Raw genomic sequence first — 26,499 nt, 5'->3', positions numbered from 1 at the left:
TTCAAAGCACTACAGGATTAGATCAATTTCAAAATTATGCCTTTTCACTTTTGTGCTTCGTTATAGAAATACGGTAAAATTGCTTAAAGATGAACTTGGTATATGCTATCTATTCGCAAATGATTTATCTCTAGTAGATGCGTTTATTTTCAAAGTGAGGGAAATGTTATAATGTTTGCAACTCTTTGTGGAGAGTGGTGACGTAGGACTAATTAAATAAAGACTAAGTGATACTATTCTAAGTATTATAGAAGGTTTTTAGGAAGCGGTTCTAGCAGAGAGATAGTTGTGGGATAGCAAGGGAAGGTAAATATGGGAGGGTGACAACATTTGAACGGGTCATGAGGCGATATTTATTGTTGGACAACAGATTTGGCTCATGCGACAGTTGTCTGGATCGAAAACACCAATCAAATGGTGACATAGTGAAGTTTGGGTGGCGAGGAGAATCCACCACCCGTTCACGAACAAGATACAAATACACTTGCAAAAGGAAGATGATACAACACTTCTTATAGTAGAATTCAAAGAATACAATGTCTAAAAACACAATAATAAGCGAAAAGTCCTCCAAAATAGATAAAAATATGTATATAAATAGTCTCACGATAGAAAATACTCTAATTAGGAATAAGGAAGTTTGAAATAAATCGAAAGGAAATAATATGCTGAAATAGAAGAAAATCGAGAAGCTCTGCGACCCCTCTCCCGGCAGCCGACAATTGTAGGATTGATTTTGCTACCTGCAAAATCCCTCGATCGGCGGAATCCTGCGACCTGTGGAGTCATGCGACTCTTGGAAGCTTTTGCGTCATTTGAGGTAGAGTGGACAAAGAGCTTAAAAGCACTATAGGATTACATCAATATCAATATTATGTCCCTACTCTTTTATGCTTTGTTGTAGAGATATGGTAAAAATTTCTCAAAGATGTAACTTGGTATATGCTATACTATTCCCAAATGTTTTAACTCTCGTAGATGTGCTATCTTGTAAAGTGAGAGAAATGCTAGAATGATTGTGACTATTTTTGGAGAGTGGTTGCTTAAGATTAAATGCATAATGACTTGGGATGTGATATATATTAAATTTACTTAGTGATGGATAAGAGATTATCATCAAATATAGTTGTAGAGTGGACAGAGAGATTTAAAGCATTATATCATTACATCAATATCAAAATTATGTCCTTGCTCTTTTATCCTTTTAAAGATATAGTAAAAATTGCTCAGAGATTCAACTTGTTATCTGCAATACTACTCGCAAATGATTTAACTATTGTAGATATGTTCTCTTCTAAAGTGAGGGAAAAGTTAGAGTGATTGAATTTTTTTGGAGAGTGATGGTGCTTAGGACTAATCAAATAAGGACTTAGAATGTGATTGTATTAAAGATACATATGATGGAGAAGAGATTAGCATTAGAGGTACTTGTACGGTGGACAAAGAGCTTCAAAGCACCAGAGGATTGCATAAATATCAAAATTATGTCCTAACACTTTTATGCTTTGTTATAAAGATATGGTAAAAATTGCTCGAAGATGTGATTTGGGATATGCTATACTATTCACAAATGATTTAATTCTCGTAGATGTATTCTCTTTTAAAGTGAGGGAAAAGTTAGAATGATTGTGACTTTTTGGGGAGTGTTGGCTTATGACTAATTAATTAATGTCTTGGGATGTGATAGGTATTAAATATGCATATGATGGAGAAAAGATTAACATTCCTAGGTAATTGTAGAGCGGACAAAGAGCTTCAAAACACCATAGAATTACATCAATATCAAAATTATGCCCTTGTCCTTTTATGTTTCGTTACATACATATGGTAAAATTGCTCAAAGATGTAACTTGGTATATGCCATACCATTCACAAATTTAACTCTGGTAGATGTATTCTTATTTAAAGTGAGGAAAACGTCAAAATGATTGTGACCGTTTTTAGAGTGGTGGCTTAGGACTAATTAAATAAAGACTTGGGATGTGATTTGTAGGGTGCGTTGGGGCCGTGGTGCAGTGTCGCATCACATTTTTTTTAGTTCGACAAAATTGTGGTCTGCTTGTTTTTTCAAAAAGTTGCAGCTAAAAGCAACGTTTTGCTACCAGATCTGGCTAAGTGTGGTGGATGCTAGAAAGTTACGGTCTGACTTTTTCATTTTTTTTTAATAATAGTCACCGTAGCTTTTTGATCAGCAGCTTTTTCAAATAGTTTTAGCTGCCCTAAACAAACCCTAACATTAGAGGTAATTGCAAAATGGACAAAGAGCTTCCAAGCTCTATAAGATTACAACAATATCAAAATTATGTCCTCGCCCTTATATGCTTCTTTATAGGGATGCATTAAAAATTGTCTAAAATGTAACCTCATATATGCTATAATATTTGCAAATGATTTAACTCGTGGATGTGTTCTCTTTTAAAGAGAGGGAAAAGTTAGAATGATTGTGACTTCTTTTGGAGAGCGGTGGCTTAGGATTAATTAAATAAAGATTTGGGATGTGATATGTATTAATTAATGTGAAATTGATATGGCATTTAATTATTTTTGAATGAGAAGTGTCGCCTATGCATGATATATTTTATACAGTGAATCTATTATACCAAAATTTGTTTAGAAGAAGGATGAAATAACTTTTAAAAATTTAGATATAAAATGAAGCAGTACCATGCAATATGTATTGATAAAACTACAATAAACCTGGCTATGATCTATGCTAATAAGCCATTGAAAATCAAGTTGAGAGTTACTGAAATAAAAATGTTAAGATGGATGCGATATACAATTAGAAAAGAGAAGAGTGAGTTGATTAGATTATAGAAAGGGAGTAACATCCATTAAATATAAGAAATTAGAATATTATTTTCGATGATTTGAGTAGATATAACAAAGGGAAGAAGCTGGTTAGTATACAACATTAACAATTTCTGTTCAAGTGAATGTGAAAGGATTCAGTAGGAAAAGGATATATCATATATAAAATGTCTATAACTTGAGTAAAATGACTTGCATTAGTTAGGGCTAACATCAACATGATTGAATGGAGAAAAATCACTTATAAATTTGACTCCAGTTACTTGAGAGAACTCTAATGAATGATGAATTTTCTAAAGATGTAAATTGGACCTTTGTGCTAATATTGCTGTCAACCAACCCCAAATGTCTAAAATACCATTTATTGTCTTCTTCCCAAATGAATGTATCTTTGTATTTCAAGAGAAGTTGGGGACTCTTTCTAGGATGCTATAAAAACTTTAGAGCTGATATGATGGCAAGATCGATAAGATGGTTGGAATGACTGGCTGCTGGGAAGAAGGTGAGTTTTCAGTGAGTTGAAGTTGGCCTAGAACATTGATGATGTCCACTGGCTTGTGTACTGCAATGCTGACTTGATCCTGTTTCCAAGAAGACTGAGCACCTTAACAGTAAAATCTGCATTATAAAAATCTACGAGGAAGGTTGACCTTATGTTGGCTGGGGCAACAATTTTAAAATGATGTGCAAGTTCAATAAACAACGAAGAAAATGAAGAAAATGGAAGCAAAATGAAAATATTGAGATAATGGACAGCAGAGAAAAAAAATGAAATAGAGAAAAAACAAACGTAGGATTTCAATTATAGCTCTCAATCTTCAAAAAATGGTTGCCATTTCTTTGCTACCACAACCATTTTGTCTCCTCGATTGCAAGCATGGAGCCATCATGTTGGCCAAATTTTCAGTTCCTGCTGGCACCATATTGCATTCAAATATCAGGCCACATGATTTTATGCTCTTTAACATGATTCCGACTGCTCTCCCTCCATTTGCAGCTGCTTGCAGGGTTGCCACTGTTTTTTTATGCTAGCCGCTAGGCTATTGCTGCAGTGCCAGGTGGTTGATCTATCTGTCAATGGAAGTATTTTAGGCATTAATACGAGTAACTCCTCACATACCTGTTTGGTTGAACTTATGTTGTCTGATTTTCTTTTTTTCATTGCCACTAATGTGTTTTTTTATGTTTTTTAACCTAAAGTAGGATATTATAGTTGGTTAGCTTTGCAAGCACCATCCATTTGCTTAACATTAAGATTTTTAAACAGATACTTGTACAGAATCTAAAAATGAAGCGCCTTCGTGGGGATGAAATAAAGGTAACTAATGACCTGCTTTTTAATATGATAATATATTTTGAAACTCATCTCTTTTAGGTTTGCTCTTTTGTTTTTTTGTGTTTTTTGCAATGAGCAATGGACGTGATTGCTATTATCTTATTTGCTGCAGTTTTGTGGAAATTCTGGAAGGATTATTGATGGGCCAATTGGCCCCTCTTTAATCTCCCAAGATTGGATTGGGAGATATTTTTTGGAAATTTTTAATTAGCTTTATTTTCTTCATATTTATGCCTTTTGTTATTTTTTATTTCAGAATATTTACTTTCCATCTATAGATTAGATGTTTTTTTGGTAAGTTTGTAAATTAGGAGGGATTAGTCTCCCTATATATATTTACCCTAAATGTGAATAGTAAAAAAAGTACAATTTTCCTCCCGAAGTAATTTCTATGTGATATTAGAACCCTAATACAAACCCTATCTCCCTTCGATCGTCGGACCTCGTACCTGCAGGCCCCCTTTTCTGGTTTTTTTTTTTTTTGTAGCAGAAATCCCGTGCTCTTCTCTACCACCAGAAATCTTTCCTTTATCCAGTTTTCTCTGTTGCAGACCAATCTTTGCCGGCATACTCAACCATAATTCCCTGCTGGATCCCTCTTCTGTATTCTTCTATATTTCTTTGCCAGCATCTTCTCCCTGTAGCAACAACAACAACAATAGCGCTAGTAAGCAGCACCTAGTAGTTACAGCTGCAGCAGTAGTAGTGACAACAAGCAAAAGCAACAGCAGTAGCAGAAGCAACAGCGGCGACAACATGCAAAAGTAGTAGCAGTAGCGACAACAAGCAACTACAGTGAACTTTAGTCCAACGACTAGAATCAATCTTGAATACAATAAAGGATGCTGATCAAGTACGGGATGAAACCGTTAAGTTCTACTCCGAGGTTAATTCTGAATCATAAACTAAGGATTCTATCTGGACGACTTCTGAACCGGCTAACTTTATCACAAATCATAAACTTAATTGCCATAACTTCCTTTAATGGTCCCAATTTGTGTTTATGTATGGGAAAGAGGAACATCTCACGGGAGGGTACAATTTCTGAGACCCCAACCAACGAACATGGAAGAATCAAGATCATATGATTATGTCGTGGCTACTCAATTTCATGTCCGCTGAAGTGGTTGAAATTTTCTTGCTCTTCAAAATTGACAAGGAAATCTGGGAGGCTATAAGAGAAATATATTCCAACATTGAGAATACTGCTTAGTTGTTTGAGATCGAAACCAAACTTCATAACATTTATCAAGGAGAACTAAGTGTTACCCAATACTTCAACATCTTGACAGTATTGGCTACAATTGGATATATTTGTGACAAATGTGTGGAAATATTCACATTATATTGTGATATTTAAATCCATCATGGAGAAGAAAAGAACCATCAAATTCCTAGTAGGATTAACTTAAGAATTGCATGAAGTGAGAGGGAGGATCATAGGGACAAAACTTCTTCCATCTACCCGTGAAGCCTTTGCTGAAGTCAGGAGAGAAGAGAGTAGGCAAAAATTGATGTTGATTGTAACTAGGGGTTCTCCAAGTACTAAAAGCTCAGCCCCGTATACCCATAATTCTTCTCGTCTCAAAGCTCAAGAAGAACCGCCTCACATGTGACTATTTCAAGAAGATTGTTTATATCAATGACAAATGTTGGGAACTTCATGGATCTACAGACTGAAAATCTGCACATGGAAGGAAAGATCATGAGAAAAGACTAATGTTGTTATCACATCTGAAGGATTGGTTAAACCATTCAGGAATGAACTGCTTGAAGTATTGAAGAAACTCCTTGATCTTATGATCAAAGACATCAATGCTCTAGTTAGCTAGCATTAGGTTTCTACATCTAGATCGGTAAGACTTGCTGACATATGACACTTAAACATTGTCGAGAAAGGAGATGTGGAGCTCTATTAGGATATTACACCTTTGTTTTATATGTTTCACAATTGGATTCCAAATTGATTATAATCAATAAGCTTAAATATAATAAGAAATATATAACTAAATTCTTTGCTAACTCGGTGAATTTCAGGTGATAGAATTGTGGAAGGTGATTGACAATGTTGGAATGTATCAATGCTTATACCTACTTAAGAAAAGTCTCTCTCTGAATACATAAATGATCCCATCTCCACATTTATCTCAAATTTCTGAGTCCGTTGACTATTTTATTGAAAAACAAGTAATGGCATGACATTGTCGCCGTGGTCTTTCTAATTTCAATTGTATTGCTTAGGTTTATCTTCTCTTTTTTTTATCAATAAAAAATTTAATATTTATGAATGTGATATTTTTCAACTTGTCAAACAAACTCGAAATAATTATCTCATGACATCATAAATCCTCAAACCCTTTTTTCACTATCCACATTAATATTTAGGGATCTTCAAAAGTGAAAATTTTAAGTGGGGTTAGATAGTTTGTCTCATTTATTGACGATCATACTAGAAATACTTGGATATTCTTAATGAAGGAGAAATCTGAAATAACCCAAATCTTCCAAACCTTCTATGACATGATTCAAATTCAATTCCAATGCAAAATACAAATCCTCAAAACTAATGATGCAAAGGAATATTTCAACTCAATCCTTGGAGCCTATCTTTCAACAAATGGAATCATCCATGTGAGTTCATGCATTGATACCCTACAACAAAATGGGATTATTGAGAAAAAGAATATGCATCTCGTTGAGATATATCACTCAATTATGATGTTCTTAAATATGTTTTGGGGTAAACAATTCTTACTGCAACTTACCTTATAAATTGAATGCCTAGCCGAGTAATTAACTGCAAAATATCACATCATGTTTTAATGATTACCTATCCCCACATTAGAGCTTTCTCTTCTGATGTATCACTTGAAATCTTTTGCCTTTGTTCAATCTATTTCCCAAATCGCACAAAATTCAACCTTCCATCAAGTATATTTTTCTTGGGTATGCGTCCAATAAAAAAGGTATTAGTGTTACTCGTTAGTTATCCGAAAATACAACTTCATGGATGCCATTTTTTTGAAAATCAATCTTACTATCCCAAATCGAATGTTCAAAGGGAGAGTGCAAATGAACATTAATTTTGGGATACACTTGAAGGCACATAAACAGCCTCACAACCTACTCCTCTTTTATCTCTTCCACCTAACACTCTGATCCTTGTTGAGAATGCCTAAACAAATCTATCTAAAGTCCATAACAAAGAATTTTGTGTTACAAGGAGGGAGAAAAATCTTGAGCAGGTGGAAGACTACTTGCAAATACATAACTGCCTCAATCAAAACTCGAGTTCACATTTACTTTAAGTTTTGGGAGAGAAGTCTAGTATTCACGCGTTATACTCTTCCTTTTCTTGTGCTGATGACAAGGAAAGCCATACTAGACAACCGAATTCAGGAGTATGTAATATATGGGAAGCTATTCTCAACCTATAGAGCGTTTATATTCAATATTGATAGTTTGGAGATACCTAAGTTCATTTATGAAGCCCTTGAAAATCTAGAATGAAGGAAAACAGTTGAAGAGGAGATTCAATATCTAAAATATGACACATGGATTCTTACTAAACTTCCTCAAGATGAGAAGCTAGTTGGATGCAAATGAGTACTCAACATTAAATATAAAACTAATGGGAGCATTGAAAGATTTAGGGTCTGTTTGGGGCAGCTGCAGGTTATCCAACTTATCCTAATAAACTGCTGATAAACAGCTGATCTGGATAAGCTGTTTGACTGTTTGGTTTGTGCGTTTGGAAAACAGATGATTCTGTATAAATGACCATTCTGCCTCTGTTTTGGATAAATTGTTTAGCTGTTTGGTTTGTACATTTTGTAAACAACTGATTTACAAATTTTTTTAGTTAAATGAATAATCTGTCACACAGAAATTGTAATGTTCTGAACAAAACGACAATGTATACATGTTAGATATTTTATAACCAATTAACCCCTTTCATGCTCATCTGACACATACAAACCACCCAAAAATTGCGATATAACATTAATTTATGTGGAATGTGACAAGTTTGTGAAATTAAAGTTTAAATGTTTAAGACATGAAAATATAAAAGAGTTGAGTTACATTTATATCACTCAAATTTTTTCGATCACATCAAAAAAACAGTTACATATACAAAAGTAAAATACACCTTCACACACTAATATTGAGTATCATGAGACAAAAAAAAAAAAAAATAACATGTTAAAATTATAAAGAAAAAATGACAATATTGACTTTAAAATGTAGAAGAATATCACGGCCAATGTTGTTATGACACCCTAAAACCCTGAGCAAACTTGTCCGACTGGGATATCGTAGAAACGGATGCACTCGAACCTTAAACGGTATTATCAAGTTATGATAATGTCGAACTCCGAGCAGCAGTGTCCAGTTGAGATAGCGTAGAAATGGATGTACTGTCGACCCATCTGAAGAAATTGCAGCCCTCCGGTCCGTGTGCCCACCGCAGACACCTGTAGAATTGCCGTTCGTAGCTATTTGGTTAGAGTGACGTGAGTAACAAAGACGGTAGCCTTTAAAGACACATCACTTGCCTAGATTTCCATGAATACCTGGAGCTTATCGTCCTATAATTATTAAAAAGAGAGTAGATCAGTCAAAAACTAAAGTAAATAAAGAAAATATACTTACAAAAGTGTGGAGGCAATGGTTGCCGACAACAGTTGCCGACAAGAAAGTTCCGAAAAATGGGACATAATATATAGATTCTATACTAAAACAGAATGACAATGCCCATCACTTCTACTTCAAATCTTTGTTTTATTGCAATGAAATATCTCTTCCTGATAAGCCCAAAGCATTACATTCAATAATACCAAAAGAACGGCTGTATTAGTACAGTTAAACAGATGCCCAATGCCCAACTCAGGTAGAGCACTCCGCTGTGCGGGATCAAGTATGACATGGACTTGCATGTCCACGGATTACTATCCATAAATGCCAGTGGTAATTGCAGTAGTGGTTACCTAAGAATAACTTGACCATCCAAAGATGTCGCATCATCACCATTGGAAGCATATGGATATTTTCACCTAATAAATTCTTTCAGTTGCAAAGATCATTCAGATTAACATTTATGCCAAAGTGACATGCTTAACCAACAAACAATTATGGATTTAGTCATAAGATTTTGCCAATTTTTTTTATTAAAATAGGTGGTCGGCTTATTACCCAACTCGTCCTCCCTCAGACAGAGCACAAAATATAAGGGTGGTCTCTTTATCCCACATGGCCGATGATCCAAACTCTTTAGTTTTACTCATTATAACTGTGAAATAAAAGAACTAACATGAAATTAATACTATTCAAGACAAAACGTCACCCCAAAAATTAGATTGAATGATAACAATAGTCGAAATAGATAAGAATAACTAATATTGTATAAATAATGTAGTAGGGTTGCTAGAAGATATGCCGATAGATTTATGTAGTGTGAGACTCCCCAGCATCCTTCACATTTTACAGAAAATGTATATAAAAAAGAAACACATACTCCTCAAAGTAACATAAATCGAATGCCCAATCTAGCTAGGTGCCAAACTGCAACTCAAGAAATTAAATAAAAAAGAAACTTAGCTAAAAAATATAGTATTTTACGGTTTATATATTTTAAAACCATAATTTTACATATGTAGCTTCCCCAAATACATATTTTTGACTTTCTTCCAAAAAAAAATAAATACAAAAAAAATAAACCTTAACAAATGTTGCCACATTCTTGTTCAAAAACTGATTGCTATGAAGAATGTGTTCCTTACAATCATTTGCACTCCATGAAACTCTTCTTGAAGTTCAAAAATGGGACAATGAACAAACTTTCCAATTTAAAAAAAGAACAATAAACTGATCCAAAACATTGTAACTGATTTTATCTTTTAATTGACAGGAAAACACCATTTCAACCATGTCATCAAGTTGTTCGTCATCACTCCTAAATTTGAAATTTTAAACTAAAATTTCACTGCAGTCCATGGTATGACTTCCTACAAGAACTAGCATCTACAAACACCGCTTTTGGCTAACCATTTTTCCAATAAGTTCTTCAAGTGACCTTAATTTCCCAAATTCCAGGTAAAGTAAACCTAAAATATTATTAGGGACAATTCCATGCCAGACACGAAATCATCAGAGCAATATCCCCAAACCAACTTTTTATAGATTATGAACCACTAATAGATTATGAACCACTAATGATAAACTGCTTAGAGATCTTGTCATGAGAGGCTCTTCATTAATTTTTCCAGTTAGCACAACCTTAAACTGAAAGATAACAATGGAATATGAATAATAAACAAATCATTCTCGATGCTTCAAAAATTTCAGTAAAACATTGGATCTAGATTTTTAGCAGCTTTGATAATTCTCAACAAGTAGATCTAGATTTTTACCCTTTCTTCTCAACACTTCCGGATTCATCGTTATACTTAAGAGAGAAAACGTCGAAAAAGAAGGCTTTCGGAGAGGAGGGAGGAGAAGAATTTCCTTACCTGTGGAGTAAATTCGGGTAGCGACAGAGGCAAGATCGACCCCTTCGACAAAGGAAACGTAGGGCTACGATCCGGTTTAGCGAGGGTACGGGAGTAAAACCTAGACGACGAACGCGGATATCCCTGTGATCCGCGTGTAATAGAAATTATAAAACGCGGTTTTTAAAAACTCACATAAAATGCGAGAAACAAACAGTGAGACAACATTTTCAAAACGCCGCTGCACTTATAAGCTGCCCCAAACGGGCCCTTAAAGCCAAACTTGTTTCGAATGATTTCACTCAAGCATATGGGTTGACTATCAATTACTAATTTGAATACTGTTAGAGTTCTTCTTTCAGTGATAATTAACAAGGATTAGGAACTATATCAACTTGATAAAAAAATGTATTTTTGAATGAGAATCTGGAACAAGTGTACATGGAGATAACACTAAGACTTGAGAATGATTCCAATAAACGCCTAATTTGCAAGCTCAAGAAGTCTCTCTACGGGCTTAAGCAATCACCAAGAGTGTGGTTTGAAAAGTTTGCTAAAACTATGAGATCTAGTGGATATTCTTAAGCTTAAACCGATCATACACTATTCACAAAACACAGTCATGAATGTAAGATTACCGTTCTCATAGTATATGTGGGTGATATGATTTTTACTAGTGATGATGAAAAGTAAATTCTTAAGAGCAGCTTGCCGTTGAAAGAAGTGTTTGCCTGATACATCGAAAATATATGCATTTATAGACCCATATTTTATACTTATTTTTGGTGATATTGCACTTTAATGGAAGTTATTTTCATGTTTTCTTGTAGTATTTTTATGTTTTCTTGCAGGTTGTTCAATTTTAGGACTTGAAGCAAAAAGTATGAAATTTGGAGTCAAAATGACGTTTTTGAGGAAATACTCAGCGCCGGCAGCGCCAAGGTCAGTGCCGACGGCGCAGAACAACCGAAAGCTGGAGAATTTTTATTTAGCGCCGACGACCCCAAAGGCGGTTTAGATCCCGTTTCTAGAAGGTTTGATGTATTTAGACGATTTTGAAGAGTTTTTGGAGGCACCTCTTAGAGAACCAACATTGAAGAATCGACCTTGGGCTTTATTTGGGGCCAAATTTCATAAAAAATGAGGCTCTTCTACGTTCATTTTTCGCTCTACAGCATCCCACCACGCTACATTTTCATAATCCATCTTCATTCCACCACAAATTGGAGTCAACTAGTAATTTTGCTTTCATAGTTTAGAGTTTTTGTGTTGAGATATAGTGTGAAACTTTTCGTAAGAGTGTTGGAGAAGGAGAAAGTGAGAGTTTTTCTTTCTGCATTTCTAAGGAAATGCTACAAAGGATTTGCTTTGAGAAAGAGTTGAGATATGATGAAATGAAGAGATAAAATGAATGTGTCATAATTAAAATATAAAATAAATTATGATGATTTTTTAACTCCGAACTTAATTTACTTTTCAATCTGACCAATTGATTTGTTAAAATATGTTGTGAAACATATGATCCTGAAAATGGAGTATGAGTTTTACAACAGAGTGAGGGTCACATTTGATTTCATAAAGAAGAAATTCGTTCAAGAAAGTGCAAATAGTAAAATATTTTTTATTGAGTGTAGAATTGGAGAATCTTTAGGGTGACAGACTAAAATCTCCAATTTGACTTTAGTGTTTAAGAACTAAAACGAGAGTTAGCCTTCAGGTGAAGGGAATTGAGAGTTAGTATCCTCCTAGCCTAGCCACAGATATAGGGATTAAACCTAAGATTAATCAATGATTTTCTATGCACTGTATTAGAGTAGAAAATTAAATCTGTTCATATTTGGCACAATACATATTATAAACATTTATCTCATCTTATTTCACCAGACATTCATTTTAGTGGGAATGATGTTTTTTCACATAAGAAATCTTCATTACATAAACATAGTTAGTAGATTAGTAGTTATTATTTAAAATTTGTATTTCCGTTTTGCTAATAGTTAAGTAATTTAGTTTGATTAAAATCTCAACATTCAAAATTAGTGACAGTGATTTCGTTTGATTTTCTGTTAAAATTTATCATTGCTAACTTAGACATTTCCCGCGGGATTGATATTTGGGGCTTAAATAGAATTGCATTATTACTTGATAACAATACGTGTACTTGCGTAGAATCCCATTATTAATTGCCTATAATTAGATATATTTTACACAACTTACTTTTCATATAAAGATCAAGTTTTTGGCACTATAATGGTGTCAACTTCATAAATCCTTACATATAAAAATTGGGATAATATATATATACAAATAAATTAAATAGTTTTGATAAATTATGAAGTTTTGATAATTTAGAAATTCTAGATAATATATATATACAAATATATAAAAACACAAAAAAAATATAAAAAAAAAAAAAAAAATATTTAAGAGTTTATTTTTAAAGAATTTTACTTTGCTTATTTTATTTCTTTATGCGAAATATTGGATCTGAATGTTTAGTACCTCACGATTCAGAATTAGAACGTATTATTAGAAAAATTCGAAAACAACAAAGAGAAATTAAGAATTTGAAAGAAATGTCAAATAATATAGCAAATCTAATAAATGAGAACCGACAAAGACCTTTAAAAGTTTATGCGAATCCGGCAGCAAATGAACTTCATTTAACTATTCAAAATCATGATGTTGTTGCTAATTCATTCGAGCTTAAACCTGCTATTATCCAAATGATGCAAAATAATCAGTTTGGAGGATCACCTACTGAAGATCCTAACTTACATCTTGTTAGTTTTCTTGAGATTTGTGTTACATTTAAATATGACGGAGTGTCTAATGATGCTGTTAGGCTTAAATTTTTTATTTTTCATTAAAGGATAAAGCCAAAGCTTGGTTAAATTCATTAGCACCTGGATCTATGAAAACTTGGAAAGAACTATCACAAAAATTCTTGGCTAAATATTTTCCACCCTCGAAAACCGCTAAGCTTAGAAATAATATTATATTTTTTTGTCAATTTAAAGGGGAATCGATATATGAAGTCTGGGAAAGATTTAAGGATCTTCTTAGAAAATGTCAGCACCATGCTTTGCTAGATTTGATAATAATTCAAATCTTTACAATGTATTAATAGGATCATTAAGATCTATTGTAGATGCTGCTGCGGGCAGATCCTTAATGTCAAAACCTTTTGATCAACATATACTTTAATTGAGGAAATAACTACTAATAATTTTCAATAACCCTCTGAACGGGTAAATCCAAATAGAGTAGCCAGTATTCATGATTCTGATGCAATGTTTGTTTTGACATCTCAAATTGCTGCTATTTCTAAAAAAATTGATCAAATATGAGTGAACTATTCTCAAATTCCTCTAGTATTAGAGGAAAATTCACTATGACAGATTATTGATACTCAACCATCTTATGAAACCTTAAACGCTATAAATAATTGAAATAACAATCCCTATTCTAACTATTATAACCCTAGATGGAAAAATCACCCTAATTTTAGTTGGAATAATTATAATAATTCGATGATTCCATCTATAAATCTAAACAGTCAAGAAAATCTTAATTTTTGACCTTATTATCCTCCAGGATTTAACTTCAATCCTAACCCACAAGTTAAGGAAAAGAAGTTAACGATGGAAGAAGTGATGTTGAATATGAGAAATCTAATACAGAATCAAGGTGCTGCTATTAAAAATATTGAAAATCAATTATGACATATTGCTACTGCACTTATTAACAGACTTTCTAGAATTCTTCCGAGTACTGTGGAAGTTAATCCGAAAGTTCAAATAAGGAACAAATTAAAGTTATTCAATTACGAAGTGGAAAAGAAATTGAAACAAGAATCCAAAGAGAAACTGAAGTTGAAGAAGAGAAGAAAGAAATGAAAAATGAACAAACACATGTTCCTTTAGAAAACCATTACCTCTTTTTCTTCCAAGACTGAAGTAGAAGAATAAAGATAAACAATTTACAAAATTTTTGGAAATACTTTTTGGAAATAAAAATTTTTGGAAATACTTAAGAAGTTAACAATAAATATTCTTTTTGTTGAAGCTTTGGAACAAATGTTAAGTTATGCGAAATTTATGAATGATGTATTAAATAAGAAAAGGAAGTTTACAGATCATTAGACCATTGCACTCAGTGAAAAGTGTAGTGCTATTATTCAGAAAAAGCTTCCTGAAAAACTAAAAGATCTTGGTAGTTTTACTATACCTTGTGCAAGTGGTGAAAAATTTTATGGAAAAGCTTTTTGTAATTTTGGAGCGAATATCAATCTTATGCCCTTATCAATTTTTAAACGTTTAGATTTGAGAGAAATTTCTCCTACTACTGTAACTCTTCAGTTAGCTAAAGCTAATCACTCTTCAGTTAGCTAATCGATCCAAAAGGAGTTAAAAAGGAGTTAAAGAGGATGTACTAGTAAAAGTGCATAAATTTATTTTCCCTGTAGACTTTATAGTATTGGATATAGAGGAAGATAAAAGATTCCTATTATTTTAGGGAGACCATTTGTTGCAACAGGAAAAGCTGTAATAGATGTACAAAAAAGAGAATTAATGATGAGAGTTAATGATCAAAAAGTAAAATTTAATATGACAAAAACTATGAAATATCCTGCAATAGAAAAAAATAATGAATGTTTCAGGATAGAAGTAGCTGATTATCTAAGTAATGAACAATTTAAGAAAGATTTCGAAAATAAATTTAAGGAGAAATTTTTTAGAATGAAGATGAAATTAAAGAAGAAAATTTGGATTGTATTCATGACAAATTTGAAACGTTAGACTTGTTACCAAATTTGAAACGTTAGACTTGTTGGAAAACGATAGTAAAAATCTTATCCCTTCAAGTATTAAACCACCTGAATTTGAATTAAATATATTACCTACCTATTTAAGGTATGTATTTTTAGAAGTGTCATCTATATTGCCGGTTATTATATCTTCCGAGTTAACTGAAATTCACGAACAAAAGTTAATAGAAATGTTGAAAAAATATAAAAAGACTTTTGGATGGACTTTAGCAGGTTAAATGAATTAGTCTTTCAATTTGTATGCACAGAATTTTATTAGATGAACAATATGAACCTAAAGCTGATCCTCAAAGAAGATTAAACCCAATAATGAAAGAAATTTTTTAAAAAAAAATTTTAAAATGGTTATATGCTGAAATTATATATCCTCTTTCAGCTAGTGTTTGAGTAAGCCCAATTCATTGTGTCCCGAAGAAAGGAGTGACTGCTGAAAAAAATTTGAAGAAAACGAGAAAAATGAATTAATACCAGTAAGACAAGTAACTGGTTGACGAATTTTGCATTGACTATAAAAAATTAAATATGACCACCAGAAAAGATCACTTTTCTTTACCCTTTCTAGACTAAATTTTACCCTTTCTAGACTTGGATAGATTGGAAGGGAATAAGTATTATTGCTTTTTAGATGGATATACCGGTTATTATCAAATTCCAATTGCTCCAGAGGATCAAGAGAAAACAACGTTTACAAGCTCATATGGAACATTTGCTTTTCGTAGAATGTCTTTTGGACTATGCAATGCACCTGCAATATTTCAAAGATGTATGATATCAATTTTTAGTAATTTAATAGAATCTTTAATAAAAGTATTTATGGACGATTTTTCTGTAGAGACTTCGTTTGAATGATGCATTAATAATTTAGAAAAAGTTCTGGAAGTATGTGAAAAAGTCAATTTAGTATTAAATTGGGAAAAATATCAATTTATGGTTGCAAGAGGTATTGTACTCGGGCATAAAATTTCTGAAAAAGACATAGATGTAGATCTTGTAAAAATCTAAGTTATAGAAAAATTACCACTGCCTACTAGTGTTAAAACGGTGAGAAGTTTTCTAGGATATGCTGGTTTTTACAGGTGCTGCATAAAAAATTTTTCAAATATTACTAAGCCTCTATGCCAATTTTTAGAAAAAAATACAAAATTTGATTTTAATGAAAAATGCATAAAAGCATTTAAATTCTTAAAGAAAAAATTAGTCACTACACTTATAATAGTACCACCTGACTAAGAGGAATCTTTTGAAATAATGTGCGATGCTAGTGATTGTGTTATTGGGATTGTATTAGGACAAAGACACGATAAAGTTTTTAAAGTTATATATTATGCTAGTAAGACTAAATGAAACTCAAATTAATTATACTACTACTGAAAAAGAGTTATTAGCTATTGTTTATGCTTTTGATAAATTTAGATCTTATTTAATTGGAACTAAATGTATAGTGCATACAAATCATTATGCTATTAAATATTTAATGCAAAAGAAAGAAGCTAAACTAAGATTAATTAGATGGATACTTCCATTGCAAGAATTTGATTTTACCGTGATTTATAGAAAGAAAAATGATAATCAAATAGCTGATCATTTGTTTAGAGTAGGAATAAAAATATTAACTAATTTTGCAAATGAAATTTTAGAGAATTTTCCTGAAGAATAATTATATAGTATTGATGAAATAGATGTACTGTGGTATGCTGATATAGTAAATTATGTAAGTGATATTCAACCACCTGATCTAAAAAATTTACAATTAAAGAAGTTTATATATAATTTAAAAGACTATTTTTGGGATGACCCGTATTTATATAAACAACCCGTATTTATATAAACAATGTAAAGATCTAATTTATAGAAGATGTCTTGTGAAGAAACTCAACAGATAATTGAAAGATGTCATGATTCTGAATTTGGAGGGACATTTCAGAACAAATAGAACTGCATGTAAAATTTTACAAACTAGATTTTATTGGCCTATTATTTTTAAAGAAGTTAATGAATATATTAATACATGCGATAGATTTCAACGTATTACTCTTTTAAGAGATGTTAATGAATATATTAAAACATAAATGCCTCTAAATTACACATTAGAAGTTGAAATTTTTGATGTGTGGGGATTAGATTTTATGGGACCATTTATGCCTTCATATATATATATATATATATATCTTGCTGTTAATTATATGTTCAAATGGATTGAAGCTATGACTGTACCTAGATGTGATGCTCGTAGTGTTTCTAAATTTTTAATTAAAAATATTTTTACAAGATATAGAATGTCGAGAGTAATTATTACTGATGGAGGATCTCATTTAAGAAATAAGATAATAAAAAAATTAATTAAGAAATATGATATTATGCATAGATTGATTATTGCTTATCATCCTCAGACTAATGGTCTAGCAGAGATATCATGGTCTAGCAAAACAAAAATATCAAATCGTGAAATTAAACTAATTTTAGAAAAAGCTGTAAATCCTTATAAATTGAATTGATCTGCTAGACTTGATACTACATTATGGGCATATAGAACTGCTTATATGACTCATATATGAATGTCTCCATACAGACTGATATTTGGAAAAACATGCCACATACCTATAGAATTAGAGCATAAAGCATTTGGGCTATTAAGGAATTTAATTTTAATCTAAAAGATGGTAGTGAGAAAAAATTATTGTAACTCAATGAACTTGAGAATATTAGAAATGAAACATATGATAATGCAAAAATATATAGGGAGAAAATGAAAATATGGCATGATTGAAAGATTATTCAGAAGAAATTTGAACTTAAACAAGAAGTTCTATTATATAATACAAGATTGAGATTGTTTCCTGGAATACTGAAATCCAGATGCTTAGAACTATTTCAAGTGATTAAATTTTATCATTATAGAACTATTGTGATTAAAGATCCTAACACTGAAAAGATATTTAAAGTTAATGGGCATCATTTGAAACACTATTATGAAGGACACATACCTCAATTTAAAGAAGTTTTAATGCTAAGTCAATCAAACTAAACAAATGGTATGTCAGGCTGAAGACGTTAAACCAAATGCTTTGTGGGAGGCAACTTATACTTATTTCTATGTATTACTATTTAGTTTGTTAAGTGTCTTATATATTAGTAGATAATACTCCTTCACAATTGTATTTATTATAAATTAAGTTCAATATTTGTATTCGAAGAAATGTTGGAATCTAATTGAACGAAAAATGAAAATCGGTAAAATTTGGCCACTGGCTCCGACAGCGCCAGAATGTGCGCCGACGACGCTCAAGAAAACGGATCTCAGCGTCGGCGGCGCCGAGAGCGCTTGGACAGTTCCTGCTACTTTTGGCGGACTTTGGCGTGATTTCGCTTCATAATAACTGCCTAGAGGTATTTTTAAAGTCCTAAAAACTGTTTAGGACGCCTAGAAACTTTTTATTTTCGGATTCTATGGCTTCCAATTCTAGAAATACTTCAAGGTATGAAGTTTTCAATAGAAGAAAGTTTAGTAGTTTCGACGCGCAGAGATTATACGATAAAGTTATTACGAATAAGAGATTGATCAAGGAAAGAAGATTTGTTAATCATGTGTTGATCAATCCAAGTGCTCCAGATGATAAGATTATTCTGCAAAGGCGATGGGAATTTCTGTGTTACACTACTGCTGCGGTTGGTGTACCTGTAGTGAAGGGGTTCTATGCAAATCTATATGGAATTACCCAAGGAGTTGTCTTCGTACGAGGTAAGGCTGTACCATTTACTCCTGCGAGGATTAATGAATTGTATATGATAGAAATGTTCCAATCTGTCATTATGCAAATTTCATTCCTACGCAAGATTTGATGCAAGATATTTATAATTTTCCGACAGATGAAAGTGATATGTGGGAAGTACGAGATGAATGATATATTAATTTTTCTGCTTCATCACTTAATCCAATTTTGAAGCAGTGACATTTCTTTATTTGTGCAAAATAACTCCCTACTATGAAGATCAGTAGAGTCACCAAGGAGAGTATTATTTTAAACTACTGTATTCAAATGGAAAAACCTATTCATATAGGTTCAATTATATTTAAATCTGTGATGAGAATCATTTTGAATGGGCCAATTAATGGACTTTAGCATCCTTCTACAATTTTTCTTATTTGCAGTCAATCCCAAGTGTCATATGAAAATTGGGAAAAAGTTTTACTACCGTGGGAGCCCATGATTCCTATTGATGATGAGTATGTTAGTAATGAAAATGAAACACTAAATGCTACTATAGATCATTCTTCACATTCTTCAACTCTATTAATGCCACCAACAGTTGGAAATTCACTTGCTTTAGAGAAGAATTGAAGAAAATTAAAAGAGAATTTTAGAGTATTATGAATGCAGTGAGAGATCTCAAGTATCTTTTTGATCACTTAGATTGGAGGATAAAAGAGAATTTTGATCACACTGGAATTTTTGAAGCAGGATTAGTTCGGATATTTAAAGAAAAGGGGTGGATCGAAGAAAATTCGATAAATCAATTCACGTATTGATCCTTCTACAACCTATAAGTTCATTACCAATCTATGAGAGATATTAGAGGAGGTGAAAGCACTGAAGATGAGGCTGAATGATTGAAGATTGTGAATTCTTTACTTGCTTAAAAGGGTTTATGTGTTTAGCGTAATTGTGTGGATTTAGTTAGGTTTGATTAGGTTTGTTTTTGCTTTAGAATTTTGAACTATGATTATGTGTATAGTTTTGTGTCAGCGTTTAGTGTTGTGGCTTGATTTCGACGCTGATTTATAATTAGTTTGCTTAATAGGTATGAATTTGTCATTTGTAAAATGCGTTTGTAAAAAGTGTATTTTCATATATAAAAGACAATTTGTTGTTGTTTGTGAAAATGATTGTTTCTGAAATGATTAATTTGTTGTTGTTTGTGAAAATGATTGTTTCTGAAATGTGTATTTATGAATTTAGATAAAAATTTGTGTTTAAAAATATTAAAAACTTTGGAGAAAATTGAAAATCTGAAAATCAAAATAGTGAATTTCGGTCCTTTAGCGCCGACGGCACTTTCGACCCGAGAGCGACGAATTAACCCTTTAATTTGCGATTTTCACCGCAAACCTCCATTTTTACCCCTCAAGTCACTTTCAATCTTCGGTTTTGCACCTAGGGCTTGATTTTGGGCGGATTTGAGGCAATTTAGAGGCAAAAGAACTTCGGATTTCATCTTCTCTAAGTAAGAGCTACACTTTAAAGTAAAAATTTATTATTTTCACCAAAGATTTTTCTCACATTGACTACATTCAGAATTTTGAAAATTTTTTTTGAGAGATTTTGAGAAAATGCTTAGTAATTTACATTTTGATTTTCTGAATTTTGGGATTTATTTGGATTTTTTTTCAAATTTTTCTAGATTTCCTATGACACCTAGATCGAGCAAAAGGAAAGTAGAATATGTCGAGCAAATGTTTATTGGCTTTAGAAACTGCTCAATTTCAGTCTTCAAAAAAATAAAAAAGTGATTCAGGACCGAGGTTTTAAAAATCTAGGAGGAGAAGTTGAACGATTGATTATCGCTCGGCAGTGGGAACACTTATGTTATTTTATTGCCGATGCGATAGTTGGGATTGTGATGAAATTTTATGCCAACTTTCCTGAGGATTCTGATGATTTTTGTTTTTGTTCGAGGAAAATGGGTGGAGTTTACTCCAAGAAAAATTAATGAATTTAATCTATTAGAAGATGTTTATAGATGTCAGCATCATTTATTTTCTGCTACAGATCAAACCTTAGATGAAGTTATTTCTTTTCTGACTAGTGAGAAAGGGTCTTGAAAAATAAAGAATGGATTTAAAGTTAACTTCCCGCTTTTTATATTAAATGTAGTGTCTAAGGCCTGACATTATTTTATTTCTGGGAGAATGATTCCAACAAACCATCAAAGTGAAGTAACCAATGATAGAGTCATCCTGAACTTCTGTATTCTACAAGTGATGGATATAAATGTAGGCTCTATCATTTATATGAACATTCGATCTATTGCTCTAGGAGAGACCACTGGTGGATTGACACACTCTGCTCTCATTTACACACTTTATGAGCATGCAGGAGTTGATTTCATACCTGTGATGAGGAGATGATTAAGCCTCAGAGACCGATTGGGCCTGCCAACATCAAGACTTATGAGTCCCTTGTTGATTAGAAATCTGGAAGACAGGTCAGGGATATTCCTTCTACTTATAGAACCCCAAATTTTAGTGAGCCTACTTCAAGTGACCCCAGCAATAGGGAGTTGTTGGACCAAATGATGATTCAACAGGGAGATATTTTGAGGATGGATCATAGGATGCAAAATATGGAGGCCAGAAATGCTCACACTAATGATTTGATTCGCCAGAAATTTGAGTATGATGCTGCTTATGATGATTCTTTAATGAGATACCTGAGGGGTGATCATACAGTTCAGTTCCCTATTCACCATACTTATACTCCATATCAGTAGCAGAAGTTAGATGTCGATGATAAGGAAGATGATGACTGATGATCTTTTTTTTGTTTGTTTGTATGTGTTTGTACTGTGTGATTGTATTGTTTGTGTTATGTTGTTGTTGAGACTCTGTTGTTATGTTATGTGAAAAACTGTTTTCATTTTTAGAATTTAGTTTAGTTTTGTTGTTATTTTCAGCACTTCGTTATGTATTGTGATTAGCTATTTCTTAGCAAATTTTATATGTATTATGTGCAATTTAATATTTTTAACCTTGTAATTTCAATATTAGCACCTACAGTATTTCAAAATTTATGTTCAAAAATTAGAATCTCCAACAAGTATGATTTTTTTTTATGTATTTAATGCTTTCTTTCACCTTTCATTTTTAAAGTTCTTCATGTAAAAAAAAAATTTAAAAATTTAAGTTTGGGGGAAGAAGAAAAATCATTTTTAGAAAGAGAGAAAGAACTTAATTTTATTTGTCCTCACTTAACTAAATTGTCCAAATTTTAAAGCTAATATGATCTTTGGTATTAAGGGTTAACTCTAGATAACTATAGTTATATTTCTAAATATATATAGTAAATTTAAGTAAAAATTTTCAATAATAAAGGTTAATTCTAGGGGCTAAGATATTTTGTAAAAGAGAATAAGACAACGTTTTTCTATTTTTATTAATAAAATTTGTATTTTTGAAATATTAAAAAAATTTTAAAAGATTCATGTAAAAAGAAAAGAATTAAACTTTATGAAATCTTTAAATTAATATAAATTTGTTAAGTGAAGAAATGTAAAAAATTTTTAACTATATGAAGAGGATAGTGAAGTTCAAAATCATTAAAGACTATCCAGATATAGTAATCCTCACAAAAAGTAAAGTAAAAAGAAAAAAAGGAAAAAAAAGAAAAGAAAAAAGAAAAGATGTGGGGAGAAGCTTGAGGAGATGTCTAATTAAAAATTATCTTCACTTGAATCAACTTAAGGAAAAAGACTTGGATACATTTTCTAAATTTTTGATTTGAATATTAACTTAATTATCAATAAAATTTTATGAAGTTCTTTTTCATATGAATTTTCTAAGTGACCTTAATATAACAAATTTCAATTTTTCTTGAAAGAAATAGAGGATCAAAAACCTTAGACTTAATTACGGAATATCTTTACATCTTTAAATATCCTTACATCTTTAGTATTAACTATATTTATTTTGAATTTTTCTTAAGTTAAAACTATAATATTTAGAGAACTAAAATATGAATGTCTAAAAGTTAAATTCTTTACCATAAGTCATATTTTTTATGTAGTAGAGAAGTTTCTTGATGACAAGTAACATGTAAGTTTGAGGGATTTTGATTCACCGAAAATATATGGATTTTTAGACCCATATTTTATACTTATTTTTTGTGATATTGTACTTTAATGGAAAATATTTTGATGTTTTCTTATAGGTTGTTGATTTTTGGGGCTTAAGGAAAAAAAAATGAAATTTGGAGTCAAAATGACGTTTTTGAGGAAATACTCAGCGCCGACAGCGCCAAGGTCAGCGCCGACGACGCAGAGCAACCGAAAGCTAGTGAATTTTTACTCAGCGCCAACAACGCCAGACTGGCGCCGTCGACGGCGCCAAAGGCGGTTCAGACCCTGTTTCTAGAAGGTTTGATGTATTTGGACGATTTTGAAGAGTTTTTGGAGGCAACTCTTGAATAACCGACCTTGGGCTTTATTTGAGGCCGAATTTCATCAGAAAACGGGCTCCTCTACATTCATTTTTCACTTCACAACGTTCCACAACGCCACATTTTCATAATTCATATTCATTCCACCACCATATTGGAGTCAATTAGTAATTTTGCTTTCATAGTTTAGAGTTTTTGTGGTGAGATTTAGTGTGAAACTTTCTGTAAGAGTGTTGAAGAAGGAGAAAAGTGAAAGTTATTCTTCCTGCATTTCTAAGGAAAGGCTACAAAGAATTTGCTTTGAGAAAGAGTTCCAGATAAGTTTGTTTGTTTATTTAGTGTTGTATGAAATTTCTTTTATATAGGAAATTTGTGTTTTGTCGTATCTTTCTCATGAAGTCTGAGTAGTTCACTATCTTTCCCCCTACCCTGAGATATGGTAAAATGAAAATATAAAATGAATGTGTCATAATTAAAATACAAAATAAATTGTGATGATTTTTCAACTCCGAACTTAATTTACTTTTAAATCTGGTCAATTGATTTATTAAAATATGTTGTGAAACATATGATCCGGGAAATAGAGTATGAGTTCTACAACAGAGTGAGGATCACATTTGATTTCATGAAGGAGAAATTCTTTCAAGAAATTAAGTGCAAATAAATAGAGAAATATTCTTTGTTGGGTGTAGAATTGAAGAATCTTTAGGGTGACAGACTAAAATCCTCAATTTTGTCTTAGTGTTTAAGAACTAAAGCAAGAGTTAGCCTTCAGGTGAAGGGAAGTGGGAGCTCTGGAGTGGGAGCCGGTATCCTCCTAGCCTAGCCACAGATTTAGGGACTAAACTTAAGATTAACCAATGATTTTCTATGCATTATATCAGGGTAAAAAATTAAAATTACTCTTATTTGGCACAATACATATTGTAAACATTTATCGCATCTCATTTCACAAGAATTTCATTATAGCGGGAATGATGTTTTTTCACATAAGAAATATTTATTACATAAACATAGTTAGTAGATTAGTAGCTATTATTCAAAATTTGCATTTCCGTTTTGCTAATAGTTAAGTAATTTAGTTTGGTTAATATCTCAACATTCGAAATTAGTGACAGTGATTTCGTTTGATTTTCTGTAAATTTCCTATTAAAATTTATCATTGTTAACTTTATCATTGTTAACTTACACCTTCCCCGTAGGATCGATATTTGAGGCTTAAATAGAAAGTTCATTATTACTTGTGTAGAATTCGATTATTAATTGCCTATAATTATATATATTTTACACAACTTATTTTTCATATAAGGATCAAGTTTTTGGCGTCAGGATCAAGTTTTTGGCGCCGTAGTGGTGTCAACTTCATAAATCCTTACATATAAAAATCGGGATCATTGCCACTGAATTTGAAATTAAGGATCTTGGAACTATGAGTTATTTTCACGGTATAGAAGTATCTAGGTTCAAGAAAGACATCATTATATCACGACATAGAGTTATTTTTGAACGAGAATCTGGAAAAAGTGTACATGAAGATAATACTAAGACTTGAGAATGATTCCAATAAACACCTAGCATGCAAACTCAAGAAGTCTCTTTATGGGTTAAGCAATCACCAAGGGCGTGGTTTGAAAAATTTGCTAAAACTATGAAATCTCGTGGATATTCTTATGGCTAAACTGATCATACTTTATTCGCAAAACACACTCATGAATGTAAGATTACCGCACTGATAGTATATGTGAGTGATATGATTCTTACTGGTGATGATGAAAAAAGAAATTCGCAAGAGCAAATAGTGCTTGCCACTGAATTTGAAATTAAGGATCTTGGAACCATGAGTTATTTTCACGGTATAAAGGTATTAGGTCCAAGAAAGACATTCTTATATCACGACAGAGTTATTTTTGAATGAAAATCTAGAAAAAGTGTACATGGAGATAACACTAAGATTTGAGAATTATTCCAACAAACACCTAACATGCAAACTCAAGAAGTCTCTCTATGGGCTTTGGGCTTAAGCAATCACCATGGGCACCATGGGCGTGGTTTGAAAAGTTTGCTAAAACTATGAGATCTAGTGGATATTTTTAAAGCTAAATTGATCATACTCTATTCACAAAACACACTCATGAATGTAAGATTAACGCACTGATAGTATATGTGGGTGATATGATTCTTACTGGCGATGATGAAAAAGAAATTATCAAGTGCAAAGAAGTGCTTACCACTGAATTTGAAATTAAGGATCTGGGAACCTTGAGTTATTTTCACGATATAGAGGTATCTAGATCCAAGAAAGACATCATTATATCACAGAGGAAATACATCCTAGATATTCTAAAGTAGACATAAATGATTGGCTACAGTCTTGCTAATACTTCATGGATCCATACAAGAAGTCTAACAGAGAAGAATAAAATGTATTTATGGATAATGGAAGATATCAAAGATTGGTAGGAATACTTATCTACCTGTCACATATTAGGCATGTATTGCATATTCTATCGGTATTGTGAGACAACACATGAATAACACAAGTTATTGATGTCTTCACCAAAGCTCTTACCGGTGATGATGAAAAGGAAATTATCAAGAGCAATTAACTTCTCAGAGTTCAATACCAAACTTGGTTTCTACAACATCTCTGTCCCCGCTTGAGAGGGAATGTGGAAAATCTGGAAGGATTATCAACCACCCCATCTTCAATCTCTCAATATAGGATTGAGAGACATTTTTGGAAACTTTTTGATAGCATTATTTTAGTCCTATTTATGTTTTTGTTATTTTTTATTTCAGAATATTTACTTTCCAAAAATAGGTTTGATATATTTGGTAAGTTTGTAAATTTGGAGGAATTGTTGTATATATATATATATA

At 32.1% G+C, this 26,499-nt stretch overlaps 1 protein-coding gene across 5 annotated transcripts in view; it reads left to right on the top strand.

Moving 5' to 3' along the window:
* LOC110029867 overlaps positions 1–26,499 on the top strand; it is an 87,712-nt gene that overhangs the window by 30,926 nt on the left and 30,287 nt on the right. For 3 of the 5 annotated variants that reach the window (XM_020732340.1, XM_020732336.1, XM_020732338.1), the window contains one exon: positions 4,079–4,129. The exons of the other annotated variants lie outside the window; for them this stretch is intronic. In XM_020732340.1, the coding sequence (XP_020587999.1) occupies positions 4,079–4,129 (51 nt within the window). The remainder of the gene's footprint in view (positions 1–4,078; positions 4,130–26,499) is intronic. 5 annotated transcript variants of the gene reach the window in all.

The sequence above is a fragment of the Phalaenopsis equestris genome, unplaced genomic scaffold (genome assembly GCF_001263595.1).
Source record: "Phalaenopsis equestris unplaced genomic scaffold, ASM126359v1 Scaffold000609, whole genome shotgun sequence".
Taxonomy (NCBI): domain Eukaryota; kingdom Viridiplantae; phylum Streptophyta; class Magnoliopsida; order Asparagales; family Orchidaceae; genus Phalaenopsis; species Phalaenopsis equestris.
Note: the sequence above shows the minus strand (reverse complement) of the source record. Positions and strands in the feature narration are given on the sequence as shown.